General features: G+C 35.7%; 1 protein-coding gene across 1 annotated transcript in view; it reads left to right on the top strand.

The window, feature by feature from the left end:
- EIF3E (eukaryotic translation initiation factor 3 subunit E) overlaps positions 1–18,027 on the top strand; it is a 38,940-nt gene extending 20,913 nt beyond the window's left edge. Inside the window, exons 8-13 of the mRNA XM_004607671.2 lie at positions 2,995–3,121; positions 3,933–4,034; positions 5,460–5,569; positions 15,890–15,992; positions 16,261–16,395; positions 17,843–18,027. Of these exons, the coding sequence (XP_004607728.1) occupies positions 2,995–3,121; positions 3,933–4,034; positions 5,460–5,569; positions 15,890–15,992; positions 16,261–16,395; positions 17,843–17,881 (616 nt within the window). The 3' untranslated portion in view covers positions 17,882–18,027. The remainder of the gene's footprint in view (positions 1–2,994; positions 3,122–3,932; positions 4,035–5,459; positions 5,570–15,889; positions 15,993–16,260; positions 16,396–17,842) is intronic.
- The last annotated feature ends 658 nt before the right edge of the window (positions 18,028–18,685 follow it).

Raw genomic sequence — 18,685 nt, forward strand, 5'->3', positions numbered from 1 at the left:
GCAGTTGAATTGGAATTTATTTGCCTGCACTTATTTATTTTTTTTAAGTATAAAGTTTGAGTCTATTTTTTATTTTTATTTTTTTATTGAGTCACCATGTGGAAAGTTACAAAGTTTTCAGGTTTAAGTTTCAGTTATACAATGCTCGAACACCCATCCCTTCACCAGTGCATATATTCCACCACCAAGAATCACAATATAGCTCCACCCCGCACCCCCACACCCCTAGCCCCCCACGCCCCTAGCCCCCCATGCCCCTACCCCCCCCGCCTGTGTAACTAATATATTTCAATTTACTTTCACTTTGATTGCATTCAATATTTCAACAAAACTCACTATTATTGTTTGGAGAGTCTCTCCCCTAAAGTCGGACCTGCTGAAAAGGAAGCATTAGATAATTTGTTTTCCATATCTGAGAATGAAGAGGTGTGAGGTTGAGTGACAGCACTTAGCAGCCTCACGGTTTTGGGTTTCTGTGTTTATTTGTCTGCATTTAATGATAAGCTAAAGCAATGGCTAAAGAAGAACTTCGTGGAATAATACAAATGCCAAGTGGTGACTATGTTACATTTAAATCATGTGCTTGTCAGATTTGTTTGGTGGTACCTAGGTGAATGTAAAACATTTTCAAAAATTAAATATGCAAAATCTCATCACTGGCATAAATATATGCAATTGTGATAATAGAAATCTGACTTTGAACTCAATTAAGCAAAGTTATCCCAATAAAAGGATTGTATTCCTCATTAGTATATCCTTATTTCAAGAGATTGTACTCAGTTACTACATTTGAGTTTTATCAATAAAATCAGAAAATTTATTTTCTTTTTCTAAAAGTAGATTTTCCTCTATAATCTCAGTTTTGAATTGAGGCCTGCAGAACCTAAGTTACTTGCTGGACCTTTCTTTTATCATTTATTTTACTTACCCCAGCCATATACTGACAGATAGAAATTATTTCCCAGGGAAGTCATCCTTCAATAAAAACAAGGAAGACATGTTTTAAAGTTAGGTAAGTCAAAAGAAATTTTGATGTAGAGCATTCCTGTATAATTTGGGATAAATGATGAATAGATTTCATAATTTCCAAGAAAACTACTTTTAAGCACATTAAGAAATTCATTTATTCTTTCTTGCTCGTAACATCCCTGGCAAGAAATTGTGCCAAATGAACATTGTAGTTTGAAGATTCAGCTTTAAACTCCGGCTTAGTTTTTCAGCTGATGAGATTGTTAGCTAATGTGCTTAGGTTAACTTTTTTCTAAAAATTTGTTTTTCTACTTTGGGGTGGGGCTGGACCACACCCAGAAGTACTCAGGGTGCTCCTTGCTCTCTGCTCGGGGGTCACTCCTGGTCATGTTTGAAAGATTATATATGGCGTCGAGGCCACTCCTGGTCATTCACAGCCTATTGTGTCAGCAGTACAACTCTATGGCCTGAGGATGTGGTGCTTCTTGGGCCCTTCAGTGCCAGGGGCACTAAGGGCCACACTGGCAGTGCACAGCAATGTTTGGGAAGCCCTGTGGCACAGGGGCTCAAACCTAGGTGCTCTCCCTTTAACACTGTACTATCTGCCATGAACAATTTAAATACCAGATTTGTTTTGAGGAAATTCAAAGGTAGCTAGGTAGTATTGTGTGTGAGGCAATTACCAAATTCTCAGGTACTCTGAATGGTTAAACATTTTATGGTGTTTGTACAGATGATAGGAAATTGATTTGCATCATTTTCTGGAAATTGATTTACATCATTTTCTAAGGTCATCATCATTATAACCTTAGGACATAAGGTCTGTGTTGGGGAGAACATGTGGTGTGAGCTTTTAAATTAAGGAAGAGGGAAGGAGAAAGTGACAGTGGTTATGTGATAGAAGGTGGAACCTGGGTGGGCAGTTAGAACTTAAATATTTAGATGAGGAAATAGACACAGTTTCCTAAGCCTATAGTACAGGACTTGGCCATGAAAGGTGCTCAATTACTATTTATTAGGCAAAAATTAGAGAGCTATTTTAGGTAAGTAAGTAGGATAAATACAAGATAAGCACTTGAGATGTAAGGTGTTCAGCTAATAGTAGTAACATTTGCTGAATAATTAGCCCAGGCACTGTCGTTAACATTTGCCTGCCGTCTATATTTATTGTAGTTCAAGCACTACCAATTAATTTAGCAGCAGTCTTAAAATTTACCTCTCCCTTGTTTTCAGTCTTGTATCCCTTGATTCCTTAATGTACATGTCCAGTTATCTGATTTTAATTAGTAATTTCTGCAGAAAAGGTTTTCACTTTTTTTTCTTTTGGGTGAGTGATTGAAAATTATCATAGTATTATGCAGTCTGATAGCATATTTAAAGACCTTCTGAAATTCTTTTGCTCCCCAGGGTTTTTAGCCTTTTCAGTGAATCTCCTATGTACTCCAGAGTAATAAATAACATCTGACATTGTCCTTATCATTTAGATTCCATGGACCAGATTTTTTCCCTTGTAATTACAAGCTTTAGGGAAGGAGGCAGTGGTGATGCTGGTGTGGGGGTGCACACCCAGTGTTGGCTCAGAGCTTAGTTCCTGGTTCTATGTTCAGGGATCAGTCCTGGTGGGATGGGGACCACATGGAATGTCCCAGTTCAGGTCAACCCTGTGCTAGTCAAGTAAGCGCCTTACTTGCTTGTATCTCTCCGGCCTCAGATATTCGTTCTTAAGTGTTTGCAATCATGGGTTACTAAAGGATTACAATCCAACAGACTAGTCAGGCATTTCTTCTTATTTATTTAACTGATTAAGTATTAATGGTAGTTAGCTGACATATTTATAATAGTGTTCAAGTTTATGGCTTTGATGTAGTATAATGGAACCTTATCACCACCTGGGTGCCCGAGACCTACCACTGTCCTTAGGTTCAGATTTGCTGGATTTGATTTTTAATGGTAGATGATATCAATTGGGTGTTGAAATGATAGGCAGGTTATTAGTACTAAATAAGTTCCCATTTTTTTCCTTAGGTATCTTAATGCAATTCAGACAATGTGTCCACATATTCTCCGCTATTTGACTACAGCAGTGATAACAAACAAGGATGTTCGGAAACGACGGCAGGTGCTAAAAGATTTGGTCAAAGTTATTCAACAGGTAATGAAAATTGGCATTGACTTTAAAGTATGATTCACTTCTCTCTCTTTTTTTTTTTAAAATTGAATCACTGTGAGATACACAGTTACAAAGTTGTTCATGATTTGGATTCAGACATGCAATATCTTTTTAAGTTTAGAAAAAAATGAAACCCCCAGTGGGCTCTTGCTGTCTTTAAGTGCAAAATATGCTTGTGTTAGATGTGATGTCAATGAGTATTACCCTGTGCTAGGTGGGTACTTAATATACATCGCATATTAGTATTGCCCGTACGAAGAGTAAAAGAATCTGGTGCCAGAAAGGACAGTACCTGCTTTATTCCAGAGTAGTGATTTTCACATGCAAAATTAGTAGTCTCTTAAGTTTTGTAAAAACTGCGGTCCTGTTCTTTGACTTTTAGTGTTTCTTAATAATAGCGATGGGTACAAAAAGGAACTTTATATTTGACATAACAGATTAGGTACAAAGAGAATTCACTTAAGAAAATTACCCAGAAGGGTATGAATATCCTTCTTTGAGGGCTATTTTCATTGATTATTGAGTAAGGGAAATAATATTCTCTGAAATAAAATGTGAAAGCTTTTAGAGAGGCTTTAGAACAAGAAATTAGAGAACTTTTTCTGGAAGGCATTGCATGCTTAGTGTTGTCTGAATCAGAATATGAGCAATTGTTTTGAGAATATGATAAAGACAATTTATTAGAAAGTAATGGGAATGTAGGAGAAAACAAGAATATTGGCATGTTCTTAGGCTAGTCTACTAAAAACAATTTAGAATCAAATTGATCTTGACCTTTTATATAATTTTACAGGAGTCTTACACATACAAGGACCCAATTACCGAATTTGTTGAATGCCTATATGTTAATTTTGACTTTGATGGGGCTCAGAAAAAGCTGAGAGAATGTGAATCAGTAAGTATAAAATTTGACCTTAAATTAATAATACTCTCAAATTTCTGGATATTTTAAAAGTTAACTTTACACCTTTTAAAAATAATTATATCAGAAGTACTAATCATAAGATGGGAGATTGTTTAGAAATGTGCTGAACTAATATTTTTTCATATTGCTGTCTGTGTACTTTTTTCCAGTAGTTTATTGAAACATTAGATGTACTGTAAAATTTATCATTTATACCGATAACTTTCATATCTTAGCGTTTTGAAATATTTCATCTATTTGGACTGGGTTGTACAATTGAATTGCACATTTTGACTTGATTCTCAATTTGTTGAATGGGTGATACATCTTTAGACATTTTTAAGTTATATTTAGCATTTGTTACAAACCATTAAACTTATTAAATATGAGTTTTATAATTGGTACCTTCTGATAGAAACTGAAGCATCTCAGCAAATGGGAGAGGCTGCTTATTTTTAATAAATTTGCAAGTTTAAGTAAACTTAAGAATTTGTCTATATTTAATACATTTACCAAATTAATAAGTCTCATCAATTTTATTTTTTATTGTTCTAGAAGTCATACTTGGATGTTCAAGTCTGGGTGCCATATGTCAGCAGGGCTACTGTCTGGTGCTGGACATTAAATTCAGGGCCTTGAACAGGCAGGAAGGGCTTTTGCTCTATCACTTGAGTCAGATCATTGGCCCATTACGTTTAGTTTTGAGCTCAGATGTTAGTAGGCAAATGGGCAAAGTTTGATCAAGGACTAATATTACTTCTCTAAGGTGAAGATAGGGAGAGTTAATTTATGAACATTGAAAAAATATGAATAGGAATCTAGTGTAGGTACCTCATGTTAGTGTAGTCGTGTATGACTTATAAAATACTGTTACCCCCCGTGTATCTAGATCTATTTGAAACTGAAGGACAGTTGGTAGTTTTTCTTGAAGTTAAGACATTTGGTTATGACAACTGTCTGTGAAATAGGAGCTATCCCTTTATGTTTTTCCTCCGTTGTCTACTTACTTTCACATCAACAAATATATGTCCATATCTATTTTAAATAGTTAGAATCATTATCATCAGTGTCATCCCATTGCTCATCGATTTGCTCGAGCGGGCACCAGTAACATCTTCATTCTGAGATCTGTTGTTACTGTTTTTGGCATATGTTATCTATGGATCATTTTGGTTGAATGATAAGACAGCTTTGTCACAGAGTTCTTCAAGTCTTCAGTGGAATAGAGAAATATTGTGGATATTAGGGTGTTTTTTTCTTACAGCACTTATTGATGAAAATATACGAAACTTGAACGCAGTTTTCTATTAAGTGGTGTAAAATTGGTGATACACATGACAGAATTGGAAATAGAACAATAAAGTGTTAATTTTAAAAAGTTACTTGTCATTATTTTCTTTTGTTTTATACACATAGGTGCTTGTAAATGACTTCTTCTTGGTGGCTTGTCTCGAGGATTTCATAGAAAACGCCCGTCTCTTCATATTTGAGACTTTTTGTCGCATCCACCAGTGTATTAGCATTAAGTAAGAACACCTTGGTTTGATTTACGTTTTCTACTTTTACATTCCTGTAAATTTATGTGTACATAGGAGTTCAGTTAATTGAAAAAAATCTGATGAGTATGTAAATGCTAACTTTTGTTTGAATTGTGGCGTGTTCTACTAACTTAAATATATCTTCTTTAGAGATAAAGGTTCCTAGAGACATAGCTCCCATGTGTGCCATAGCTTGTTTTCAGACGTAAACTTTAAGACACCTTGGGGCAGGGGGAGGAATAGCCAGTTTTAGAATGGTATTCAGTAGGGGTTTAAATAAGGAATTAGTCCTTAGTAAATTGGAAATTCTGTTGAAAGATCACATTTGGTAATCATTTCAGTTAATTGAGTTTGTTTTATTTAATTATATATTTATATTTTCTTATAGCAAACTTCTATGACATCCTAAAATGTTGAAACATGGAAAAATTATAGTGAATTTTAGTTGAAATTTTCTCTGTTGTGTGAGAAAATTATTGGGGGGAAATTGTGAAACTTACATAACTTATTAGAAACTAGTTTTATATATTAGAATTTGAATAATTACTAATGCCCTTGGCCACAGATGAAGCCAACCAGTGAATACTGCATAAATGTTGAAAACCTACTTTAATGTTTGCCTCTTAGGAATTGTGTGTAGACTAGTTTTCTTTAGTGTCATTTCTTTTTACTAAGGCATCCAGACTTGCTTGCCTAATTTAGTGGTTGTCATTGAAGTGGTTATTCCAGTAGGATAGTGTGATCATAGAAATATTACTATGGGAATTGAAACTTGACTTCAGTTTTGTTAGCACTTTACTGTAGCTAGAGACATACACTTTTTAAAGTTGAAATCTCTTAAAGAATGCACAAAGATTTGTAGTGTTATTAGCAGTGAAAATAGGGCTAATTTTGTCTGCTAATAGAACATAATTCAGTGAATTCTAGTATTCTTCTTCCCTCCTCTCTTCTCCTTCTCTTCCCTCTCCCTTCCTTCTATAAAAATGGGGCTTGTGAAAGAAGTATGCTAATATTTTGATTTTCCTTGTTGCATTTTCCCTGTTTCTTACTAGAATCTGGTCACTGGTGTTTGTCCTGAACTATTGTATAATAATACCATTACCTCAGAATTAAAATATTTGTGTGGGTTTTGATAGTTCTCTAGTTCTTAGAGTTTGGATTGTTTCTTGTAGAGTTAAACTAAAATTCTAGAGATTTTGGAGGGAGGGGAATGGCACAGCAGGTAGGGAATTTGTCTAGCTCATGCCGGACCTAGTTCAATCCCCAGTACCTCTTATGGTCCCCCTGAGCCCACCAGGAGTGATCCCTTGAGTGCAGAGTCAGGTAAGTTCTGAGCACTGCCTGAGTCGCACCAAAAAAAAAGTTGTAGTGACTTTCTAAAATTCAGAAATCATGTATTTCTTAATGATAGTCTTGGTTCTTAGGTTGTTTAAACTTCTGCTAGTTGAGAAATAATTTACTAAATTAGATAGTTTGAATACGTTGATGACTTTATTTTCTTCAATTGATATTGAAAATTTTTGGAACTGGAAGAAATTAAGATTTTTCTGACCTAAAAGCGTTACTGAATCATTTACAGTAGGACTGCAGTAGAACTTTCTGCAGTGATGTCAGCGTGTTCTGTTTGCCTTATTCAGCGCAGTCTTCAATATCCACAGGTACCTTTTGAGCACTCATAAACGTGACTGATCTAAGGTGATTAAATCATGGTTTTTGAATCATTTTTTAAATAGTGGTGTAAGTGTAAGCCTGTAAACACATTGCTTCAGAATGAAATGTTAGACATATAGGTATATAAGAATGCAAATATTAAGTATATAGATAGTCAGATTGATGATGAAATTAGAGCCCCTTATCTGTGTGGGGTCTGTACTATAACTCCCTCTGCCCCCAACTTCTGGCTGCTCAGACACCTGTATGGAACCCTTAGGCTTATAAAGAAATGCAATTTTACAAAATCTAGTTTGGTACAGCATCGCTGTTTGGTAATTCTTGCTTAATAATCAATAAACTTAAGGCTAGAGAAATTGAGCAGCTTAATTCTTATTTAATGACAGATTGGGCTGATAGTTCTTTGGCATTTGTTAATTACTACACCTCTATTTTTTTTCAGTCTGATTAATTTGTATCTTTACAAGCATCAAGTATTTGTCATTATTTGAACCAAAGGATAAAGAAACCATGTTATACTCTGTTTTAGACTCTGTATTGTTTTATTTTACAAATACATATTCTGTAAAGCAATCACAAATTCTCATTTTCTAAATATGCTATGCCACGATGCTGTATTATGCTGTGCTTTAAGGGTACTAAACCCAGAGCACATCTAGAATTGAGAACATTTTGAAGCACATGGTTACAGCCTGCTAGAATAATGGAGTGAAAATCAGTAGTTTGATAGCTTTAAGCTGTAATGACTTCAGAAGGTAAGGTGAACAGAAAGTATAGTTTGATGTAGTGTGGGAGTGTTGAAAACAATAATAACAGCTGGGGGGGATGTGTCCAGTCAAACTTTATCCAGAGGTTAGCGTCTTTATGTTTTAAAGCTGCCCTAATGGGTTAGGAATATGGCTGAAAATAATTAACCATTTAAATTGGATTTTTTGAAGCAAACATCTTAATTTAAATGCACTTGGAATTCACAATAATGTATTGTCAGTCTTGGAGTGACAAACAAGAGCTAATTTCTTAAAAATATATAGGAAAAAAATCATTGTTCCCTAATTTAAAGTTTTTAAAACATAGCTGTATACCCATATCATCTGGAGAATTTTTGTACAACAAAAAAGAAATCACTTGGAATGGATTTTCTGGCTTTATACCAGATCTTCCCAATTAAAATCTCTGGAGTCAAAAAAATCTGTAAAATCCATGTTTAAACCTCTAGTAATTCCTTGCAATTAGGTTTGGGTAATCAATTGATATAAATTAGTGGTAATCAATTGATATAAATTAGTGATTCAAAATGCACATTCAGAAATGAATAAATGGTCCCAAATCCTAAAAACCAAAAGCCTCTGAAGGAATCTCAAACTTCTGTGGTTTTTTTGTTTCCTTATTTGTTGTTTGGGCAGTACTCAGGGGTTACTCCTCAAGGGGTTACTACAAGCTCTGCATTCAGGAGTCACTCCTGGTGGCTTGGGGGACCATATGCGATGCCAGAGATCGAATCCAGGCTGGTGCATGCAAGGCAAATTACCTACTCGCTGTTATATCTCTCCAGCCCAGACCTGTATTTTTTTCAAAGCTTCTTTTTGGTTCTTTTTTGTATTTTTTATTATACTTTTAATTTTGAGCCTATAATAGAATCACATACAATTGTGAGAAATGAGAGGTCTCCTATGTCCATTACAGTTTCCTTCATTGTTAGTATCTGACAAACCAGATACTGATCTAGTCAGATGCAGAACATTGCTGTCCAGACAGAGAATATCCTTCAAGTAGCTGTTTTATAGCTGTATCTACTACTAGGTAACCTCTCGCCGGCTATTCATTTGTTCTCCATTTCTATCATTTTATCATTTCAAATATGTATCAAAACCTTTTTTAAAGGTGTTTTTCAATCTTTGTAAAGAGGTAAAATCTGTGTGATGTGGTCACACTATGATTAATGGCAGAACTGCTATAAGTGTTCAATAAAGAAATAGTAGCAATGTGAATGAGTAACCTTTAGTCCTGGCTTTAGGTAGAAAGTAGGAAGTATACCCTCATAGAGCTTAAAATCTAGAGAAACGTAGAAAGTAAATATAAAACTGCAAAGTAGGTGTTTTGAAGAAAGATCAGGAAGGGTATTTTGAAGAAGGAAGAGAGAATGATATGGTCATAATTTATAGATTAGAAAATCAGAGAAGGGGTCTAAATGGATGGTTTCAGGAAACTCAGATGAGTTTTAAAGGACTTAAACCATAAGACTCCTAACTGTGTACTAACTAGAACAAAATACTCCAACTTATGTTGGTCTATCTCTGCCTCAGGTTAGATAATAGTACATGATTTGGGGGTGGGTGGGGGGCGGGTCTTGGTTTCTTTTGTTTGGGGGCCACACCTGACTGTGCTCAGGGCTTAGTTTACACCTGACTCTATTCTTAGGGATCACTCCTGCTGGCACTGGGGAACACATACAAGGATCAAACTCTGACCATTGTTTGCTCCAGTGGAACCATTTGAAATTCTGAATAGATTTGTATTATAAAGTCTATGATTGTTTATTAAGCAATTCTTTCCATGTGTAGTTTGGAACACTCTGATGATAGGTTTTTGACTAAGTGGCTGTAAGTACATATGATCGTCATATCTTTATAACATGCATATTAAGAATGTTTTTATCCATTTATATACAAGCCTATAGACTTGTAGGATAAGTTACAAATCTGTTTACCATAAAGTATGCAACATCTGTCAAGAAACATTACTGTGGTGGGATTTAATGTAGTGTAGCTGAATAGTTTATCAGATATGGTGTGTTTCTGAAATTGAAAAGCTGTTCTAGAGTAATTCTTGGACCAACTTTTAGTTGTAGATAAAAACAGTATGTAAGTAATATTTTGAATGTGTATGATAAACATGTTAGCACATACATTAATATTTTGTCCCTACTGGGACTAAGTTTTGGCTTCTTGTGGAAGGTATTTGCCAACTACTCTTGCATTTTTTTTAAAGTTATGAAGTCATTCTGCTATTTTGCTTGTTATATTAAATGGCAATTTATATTTTTTTTGTATTTTTTATTGCCTCATGGCAACTTAACATTTTAATTTGCTCTCTGATATATATGAGAAATGAAGATTTATTTTCAGATGGAGATAAGAGTTATCACAGTTCTGTTATAAATTAGTACACTTCTTACTTTTTACTTAACAAGATGGAAAATTTAGTGATAAATTTCTAAATTTTATCCCAGTTCCTGCTAATCTTATAGTTAAACACATTCTACACTTGACACTCATCTTTATCAGTGTATGTCTTTATAAAGGATGCAAGTACTTTGGATATGATAAGCATATGGTCACAGTGTTCATTGAAATGCAGGAGATTCCATGTCTTTATGCCTAAGTCAGTAGTATTTGAGATAAATGAAACCTGTCAAGTTAAATCTGGAAAACCAGACTATTCAGGTCATGCCAAATGCTCTATCCCAAATGTTTATTTGCTTAAGATACAGGCATAGAGAATAACAGGACCTGTGGCATGGTCCAGCAAACAGAGGTTATAAAAGATAACTCATTGAAGCTTGGGGGGGAAATTGGCATAAATAGCTGAAATTATTATTACAAAAACAAAGCTCTGTATTATTTAAAAAATTTGAAATTAAATATTTTTTTGGAAATAGTCCCTTAACAGTATGTGTGGGTGTGGGTGCGGGTGTGTGTGTGATGTAATTCCTTAAACTTTTTCATTACTACTCTTAAAATACTTATATTTCTGGGCATTGTGTGATTGTTCCATCTCTAAAGTCCAACTCATACTTGGTAGAAGTGGGGAACAGACTGTATTTTATCACTAGCAGTTTAACTTGGTTCATATTTTGTTGAATGAATGACAGAGAAAGAAGAGAATTGGTTTGGTTGGCTGGCATGTTGTGCCATAGAGGAGATTAATGGGTGGTTGGAAAACTAGATGGTTGCTAAATTGTAGAGTACCATGAGTAAGAACATAGAAGTTGGAATTTTACTTTTTTTCTTCTGAGGGTTTTGTTAATATTTTGAAAGGAACTTGAGTATAAACTGCTTAGTTGGATTATAGGACTAACCTGATAAAGTAGATAATGAAAGTCTGAGAGGTAAATTATTTAGAAAACTAGAAAATCATAATAAAATCTAGTCTCAACTAGAGTATTCCCTGGGTATTTAAAAATAAATACGTATTGCATTCTGTATGTGGTGCATCAGTTGTTTGATTTATTCAGTCAACAAAATAGCTTTGGTGAGCGATACTGGAAGCCAGGACTGAATATAAATGCTATAAGAAAGATAGACAGTGACGAAAACTTGAAAGAGATGTGCCACAGTTGGAAGAGGTATCTTAGAAGACTATGATGGTGCTGTTTAGTGAGACCCTTGTGAGTTGGAAATAGCAAGCACAAAGAGAAATCCTGTATGTTTAAATAGTGTTGTTACTATTAAAGCAACATTTGAAATAGATTTTCTTTATATTTTTAAAAATTGTTTCTATGATACCAATTGCATATGGTAATTTTTAGAAATAAAATTTCTGTTTAAAAAATCTATCCCTGGGGGCTGGAGAGATAGCACAGCGGGTAGGGCGTTTGCCTTGCACGCGGCCGACCTGGGTTCAAATCCCAGCATCCCATATGGTCCCCTGAGCACCGCCAGGGGTAATTCCTGAGTGCAGAGCCAGGAGTAACCCCTGTGCATCGCCAGGTGTGACCCAAAAAAGCAAAAAAAAAAAAAAATAATAAAAAAATTAAAAATCTATCCCCTCACCCACCCCCAGTGTTGGGCTCAAATCCTGAGCTTCACATGCATGCAAGACCACAGAGCCACATACTGGCTCAACATGTCAAATTTTGAAAATGAATTAATTTGATAGAGCGTATTGGAGGAGGCACAAAGCCCACTGTGCTCAGGGGATCTTATGTGATGTAGTAGATTGAACTGGGGTTGCCATGTGTAAGGCAAGCGCCTTACCTCCTTTGTATTCTCTCTCTAGCTTCAACATTTCTATTTTTAAAAAAAGATACTTGGACCTATTCTCAGACTTTTGCCCAAAAATATCCAAGAAGGAATACTTCCAAATTCATTTTATTAGACTTTCATAACCCTGATAGCCAAACCAGATAAGGAAGCGCTCACACACTCCAAAATAAACTGTATATGAGTATCTCTGAACTTAGATGCAAATATTCTCAAAATAACTACTAGCAAATTGAATTCAGAAAGATCATATGTCACAAGTGGGTGGGTGTTATTTTAGAGAGAAAGGGATGGTTTAGCCTACACAAATCAATATGAAATGTACTATTAATAATTACAGAAAAACATACCATGATTATATCATTGGATACTAAGAAAGCATTTGACAAGATTCAGTAACCATTCATGATTAAAACTCCCAGTAATAATGGTGATAGAAGGGCCAGGGATGTGGCTCAGTGGTAAAACACATGCATGCTTTATATCTGTCAGACTTGGTTTCTGTTCCCAGTATCCCCCAAAACAAGGGTTGTTTATATAGAAAGTATATATCTCAACATAATAAGAGATGTATACTGGGGCTGGAGCGATAGCACAGCAGATAGGGCATTTATTTGCCTTGCATACAGCCGACTGGGTTTGATTCCCAGCATCCCATATGGTCCCCTGAGCACTGCCAGGAGTAATTCTTGAATGCAAAGCCAGGAGTAACCCCTGTGCATCGCCAAGTGTGACCCAAAAAGAAAAAAAAAAGAGTTCTATACTATAAAACTAGGTCTAAAACCATACTCACTGGTGAAAAACTGATTTTTCTTTAGAATTAGGAATCACATTTAATTTTTATTTCAGAGGTCTTATAATAAAAGGAAATTAAATCAGATTGGAGAAAAGGTCAGTTGTATGTGATATGCGTCATTTGCACATGATATGGTAATATATGTAGAAAACCCAGGACCCATTAAAAAGTTATTAGAAACAGTGACTAGTAAACTATCTTGTTGTATTGTCAGTATATGAAAAATTGTAGAATTTGTTTATAGTTAGTGACAGTTGCATCCATGACAATAAAATACTCTGAAATACATTAAAATAAACATACAGGGATTTCAACCCCCCCAAAATGAAAGATCTTCATAATAAAATCTACTAGATGCTAAAGGAATGGGAAAACATCCTTATGCATGGATGGGGAAAATTAACATAAAAGCCACATGTCCATTTTAAGAGGAAATTGAACCCCCCAAATGCTAGGGTTTATATGGAATCTAGCAGACTAATAGCTTAAAGCAATCCTTATGTGGAAAAGAAATGGAAGAACAAAGTATGAAAGTGTAAAGTTACCTGATATGAAACTTAATTACAAAGTAATGGTAATTAAGACTATATTTGGTATTGAAGTAAAAATATATAGAGCCTGAAAATAAGCCCACACATTTATTAATCCTTATGATAAGGATTTCAACATCATACAGTAGAGAAAGGAAAGCTCTTCAATAGCAAACTTTCCTAGTACCAAGCTTTTTCCAGTGGTATTGGGAAAACTGGACAGCTACATGCATAAGAGTGAACTGGGCCACTTTATCTTGTAAGAATAAAAATTACAGTATTAAGGACCTAACTGTAAGATCCCAAACCATAAAGAGCTTAAGTGAAGAATTCCATGACATCAGCATTAGAATATCTCTGGAGACTCAGCCCCAATCACAGGGGAAATTTAAGCAAAGATGAACTATATATTAAGCTGAGAATATAAGCAGAAGAAAAAGATGGCATATTGAATACTATTTGCACTTCATGGGGATAATAGGTTAAAAACAGTTTAACAACAAAGAACAACCCAATTTAAAAAAAAATAGACAGGTTTGAATAGTTATTTTGGATTATTAGATAAATGAAAATCAAGTATCACCACGACACCTATGAGAGTAAGATGGCTGACATTGACAGAAACGAGCGTCATGGCCAGACAGTGCATGCTTTACAGGCGGGAATCCCAGGTTTGAGTCCCCAGCACCACTTGGTCTCCAAAGGAACACAAAGCTTGGTAGCCTCAGAGCACTGCTGTGTCTGGTCAAAACAAAAAAGGAACACCTGTTGGAGAGAAAGGAACCTTTGTTTCTTGGGCCACACCCAAGAGTGTTTAGGGCCACTCGCAGCTAACTCCTCAGGGTCACTTTCTACAGTGCTCAACAGAGCATGTAATATTGAACCTGGACCTCCTGAATACAAAGCACGTATTCTAGCTTCTTGATCTGTCTCAGACCCAAATCTGAAATTCTTTAATCTAGGGCTGGAATACAGTGGGCAGGGCACTTGCCTTTCAGATAGCTGACTGGGATTCTATCCCCAGCACCCCACACAATCCACAGTACACTGCCAGGAGTGATCTCTGAGCACACCAGGACTAAGCCCTAAGCAACCACTATGCATGACCCCAAAACCAGAAAGAATGCAAGGGCAGAGAGGAGGCAGGGAGAACAAAAGTGCAAAATCTTTCACATGCTTTGAATTAACTTCTATGGTGTGAGATGTGTATCCACTTTTTACCAGTTGTCTCAACAACTTTTGCAGTTATTCCACACCTGTAAATTTCCTAGCACCTTCTGTTGAAGAACCTTTTCTTGTGCCACTTCATGCACCCAGCTCTTTTGTCATGGATTAACTGTCCATAAATCCAGAAGTTTTTCTTTGGGCTCTCAATTATTTGGTGTTTTGAAACACTAGTTTAAATCGAATTGTCTTATTTTCTTCTAGTTTGTTACTTGTATATAGAAATACAGCATTTTTATTTGTTGATTTTTATACTGTGATGATCAGTTGTATTGACTTAATGTTTCTGAGTTTTTAGTGTAGCATTTAGGGTCACATGTCGTCTGCAAACATCAAATTTAGTAGCTTTTCCTAATTGTATGCCTTTGTTTTTACTTTCTTCTTTCTTGCCTGATTGGTATAGCGAGGACCTCATAAAACTATTTTACATAGCAGAAAAAGTGACCATCCTTGCCTTGCTTGTATCTGGTCTCAGAGGAAACCTGTTCTGTGGGACTTAGGTCAGCTCAGTCAGGAGTCTGTCTGAGCAGAGACTGTGACTTCCCTGGGCGCGTTTCACCTTGAATATGGCCACTTCCTGCTCACCCTGGCAGTGGTAGCCCAGTGTTAGGCTTGCCAGCTTTTGAGTATAGGTATAAAAAACGGATGATCCAGAAGTCCTTTGCCGTCAACTCCCTCCTTCTGAAATCGGCATGTTCATTCAGCACAAGTTTGCTAGACTTCTTGGGTCTTTTCTCTTTCAACCTTTTCCTTTCCTACCTACACCAGGAGAGGCACACTTTAGCTCTGGACTTGTTCAGCTGTTTCATTTTGTAATTATTACTTGTTTTATGATTACTTACAGAATCATTGTGCATGATAAAACCTTTTCTGTTAGACCATTACTAGTTGAGCATCATCCAAGTGTTAGATACTAGTCTTAATGCTGGAAGGATTTCTGTTAGGTGGAAAATAAGGTGACGAACACCCCCACCCCCACCCCCTGCTTCAGGCCCTTACCAGCTGGTGAACGATGCTGAGAATATGTGTATATGCGGGGTATGGGTCAAGGTCATAAGTACATACAAGTTTTTAGGACCAACTAATCTTTTGCCCTTTTCATTAGTATGTTGGCAGATAAACTGAATATGACTCCAGAAGAAGCTGAAAGGTGGATTGTAAATTTGATTAGAAATGCAAGACTGGATGCGAAGATTGATTCTAAGTTGGTGGGTATTATGCCTGCAACATGACACACTCGTTAATCAGTTGCTAATTCTATATTTGGGGGGACTTCTGACTATATGTTCTATTATTTGCTTTTTTTTGTAACCTGTTGCTTTGTGGTTGGTGGCAATATACTATTTGTTGTTGGATGAATGTTATCTTTGCACATCACATAAAGACCGTGTGCAGCAGTTGGGTATTGTTGGGGCAGTCTCAGGACTGACTTGGAAACTTGCATTACAGTATTTGTTTTCCTCTTTCTCAACTTAGGGTCATGTGGTTATGGGTAACAATGCTGTGTCACCCTATCAGCAAGTGATTGAAAAAACTAAAAGCCTCTCATTTAGAAGCCAAATGCTGGCCATGAATATTGAGAAGAAACTTAATCAGAATAGTAGGTCAGAGGTAAGAAACACATTTCCTGTTCTTTCTGATATTTAGCATTAATATGTTAAATGTTGCAGGGACTTGAAATGAGAACTTTTGATATCTGTTGTATGTGGTGTTTCTTATATATATGTGTGTGTGTATACATATATATAAATTTTTGTTAGGCATATGAACGTTTTAAAAAACTACTAAACTTAGAAAATCTTTCCTTAGATGTTTTATCACCCCAATAATACGATAGCACAGTGGGGCAATAGCACAGTGGATTTGCCTTGCACGTGGCCGATCCGGGTTCGATTCCTCTGCCCCTCTTGGAGAGCCTGGCAAGCTACCCGTGGCTTATTTGATATGCCAAAAACAGTAACGACAAGTCTCACATGGAGAGGAGATGTTACTGGTGCCTGCTCGAGCAAATCGATGAGCAACGGGATGAGAGTGATACAGTGATACAGATGTATTATATACATTATTTTTAAGGAAACTAGAAAATAAGTGTTCCTAGTTTATTGTAACAGTTTTTCTTTTACTCTTCCTTTGACTTTATTAACTCGTTTTCTCAGGGTTTTCAAAACATCATTTTGATGCTAACAGATGATAACTTGCATGTATATCTCATCTCAAGTGCTCGAAATGTGTGTTCTTTTTAAATATAAGAAGCACTTTCATTAAATGTTGATCTTGTGTGTATCAGTGTGCATTTCATAAAATTTAGTCATATATTTAATCATGTCAAAATATTTGTATGCCTTTGGTATAAATTATCCTACATGTTAGATATTAAAGCAATGTGATTAGGTATTAAAGGAATGTGATATTAAAGCAATGTGATTATAATATTTGGAATCCTAACCACTTTCAAAGTTCTTTAGACATTATGATTATGTGTAACTAGAGGACATTATGATTATGTGTAACTAGAGGGTAGGAAATTTTTAGGAAGCAGTTGTAGGACATTCAAGGACTTTATTTGGTTGAGGTTTCAGCTGCAAGTTTATGTCCTTAGAACAGTTCTTAGTTTTATAAGAAGAAAGAGTCATGCTTATTCCATCCAAGTCTAGAATAACTGAATCTGGAAAGTGACTTTTTAAAAATATGTCATGGGGACCATATCCTGCAGTGCTGGGGGTCAGGGGTTGGTCACGTTGTGTCAAGGATTAAACCCAGAGCCTCACATATGCAAGATAATGTTCTCTACCCCTTTTATCATATCTCTGGCCCCTGGAAAACTGCTTTTGTAAGAATATTTCTTTCTGCATGTCAGTATCATTTTTGTTCATATTTATTTTACCTTACGATTATTCAAAAATGTTATTAGTTGATATATTGTTCTATGGAGGGCATCTGACATTTAATAATTGTAGAGATGGTTAAAAACTTTGTAAAATGCCAGTATCACTTTTTCCTGCTAGCTCTTTCAGAAAGTATATTTGTTTTCACCTTAATGATTCTTTGTATATTTTAGGCTCCAAACTGGGCTACTCAAGACTCTGGCTTTTACTGAAGACCTATAAAGAAGGGAATGAAAAAAGCTCAAAAATGAAAGATGAACTAATGAAACCATTATATAAAGGATGACATATTTAAAAAAACAACTAGCATATTGAATATAATTTTGGAAATTTAAATAAAATTGGCTGTTTCATTTTATCTGGTGAATTTTCTTGTGTGTACAACATAGGTTTGTTTGATACAGCAATTTATTTGATAAAGTCACAGGACGTTGCAGAAATGCTAGTTACTATGTTGCCTAACCTATTTTCTCCCCTTTTACAAAGTAATTTAATAATTAAATAATTTTATATAATTATTGGTTTGGGGCCACACCTGGGGGTGCTCTGTGTTTACTCCTGGCTTTGGGGTAACGTGTGCTGTTTGGCATTCAGTTGGTTTTAGCCATGTGCATGGCGAGAGCCTTAACCCCTGTACTAGCCCTCTGGCCTCAGATGTATGATTTTTTAGAGGTTAGCTTTTTCACTCAGTGCCCTTTAAATCCATACAAGTTGTTACATATGTTCCTATTCCAAACATTTTAATTGCTGCATCAAACTGGCCACATATTGCTATATATATGTGTGTGGTGTGTGTATATATATACATATGTATAGATATATAGCACATTCTTCAAGTATCTACTAGAAGGCTATTTGCTTGTTTTTACAGTGTGGAACTATCAAAGCTGCTGTTAAGTACTTAACCAAGTGCCTTCTGGGTCACTTAGGCTAAAATATAAGTATAAGGTTAATTTTCTAAAAGCCTGTATGTTGCAGGCATTTATTTATGTTGGATACCCAAATATATAAGCCTT

This window comes from Sorex araneus, chromosome 2, assembly GCF_027595985.1.
Source record: "Sorex araneus isolate mSorAra2 chromosome 2, mSorAra2.pri, whole genome shotgun sequence".
Lineage (NCBI taxonomy): Eukaryota > Metazoa > Chordata > Mammalia > Eulipotyphla > Soricidae > Sorex > Sorex araneus.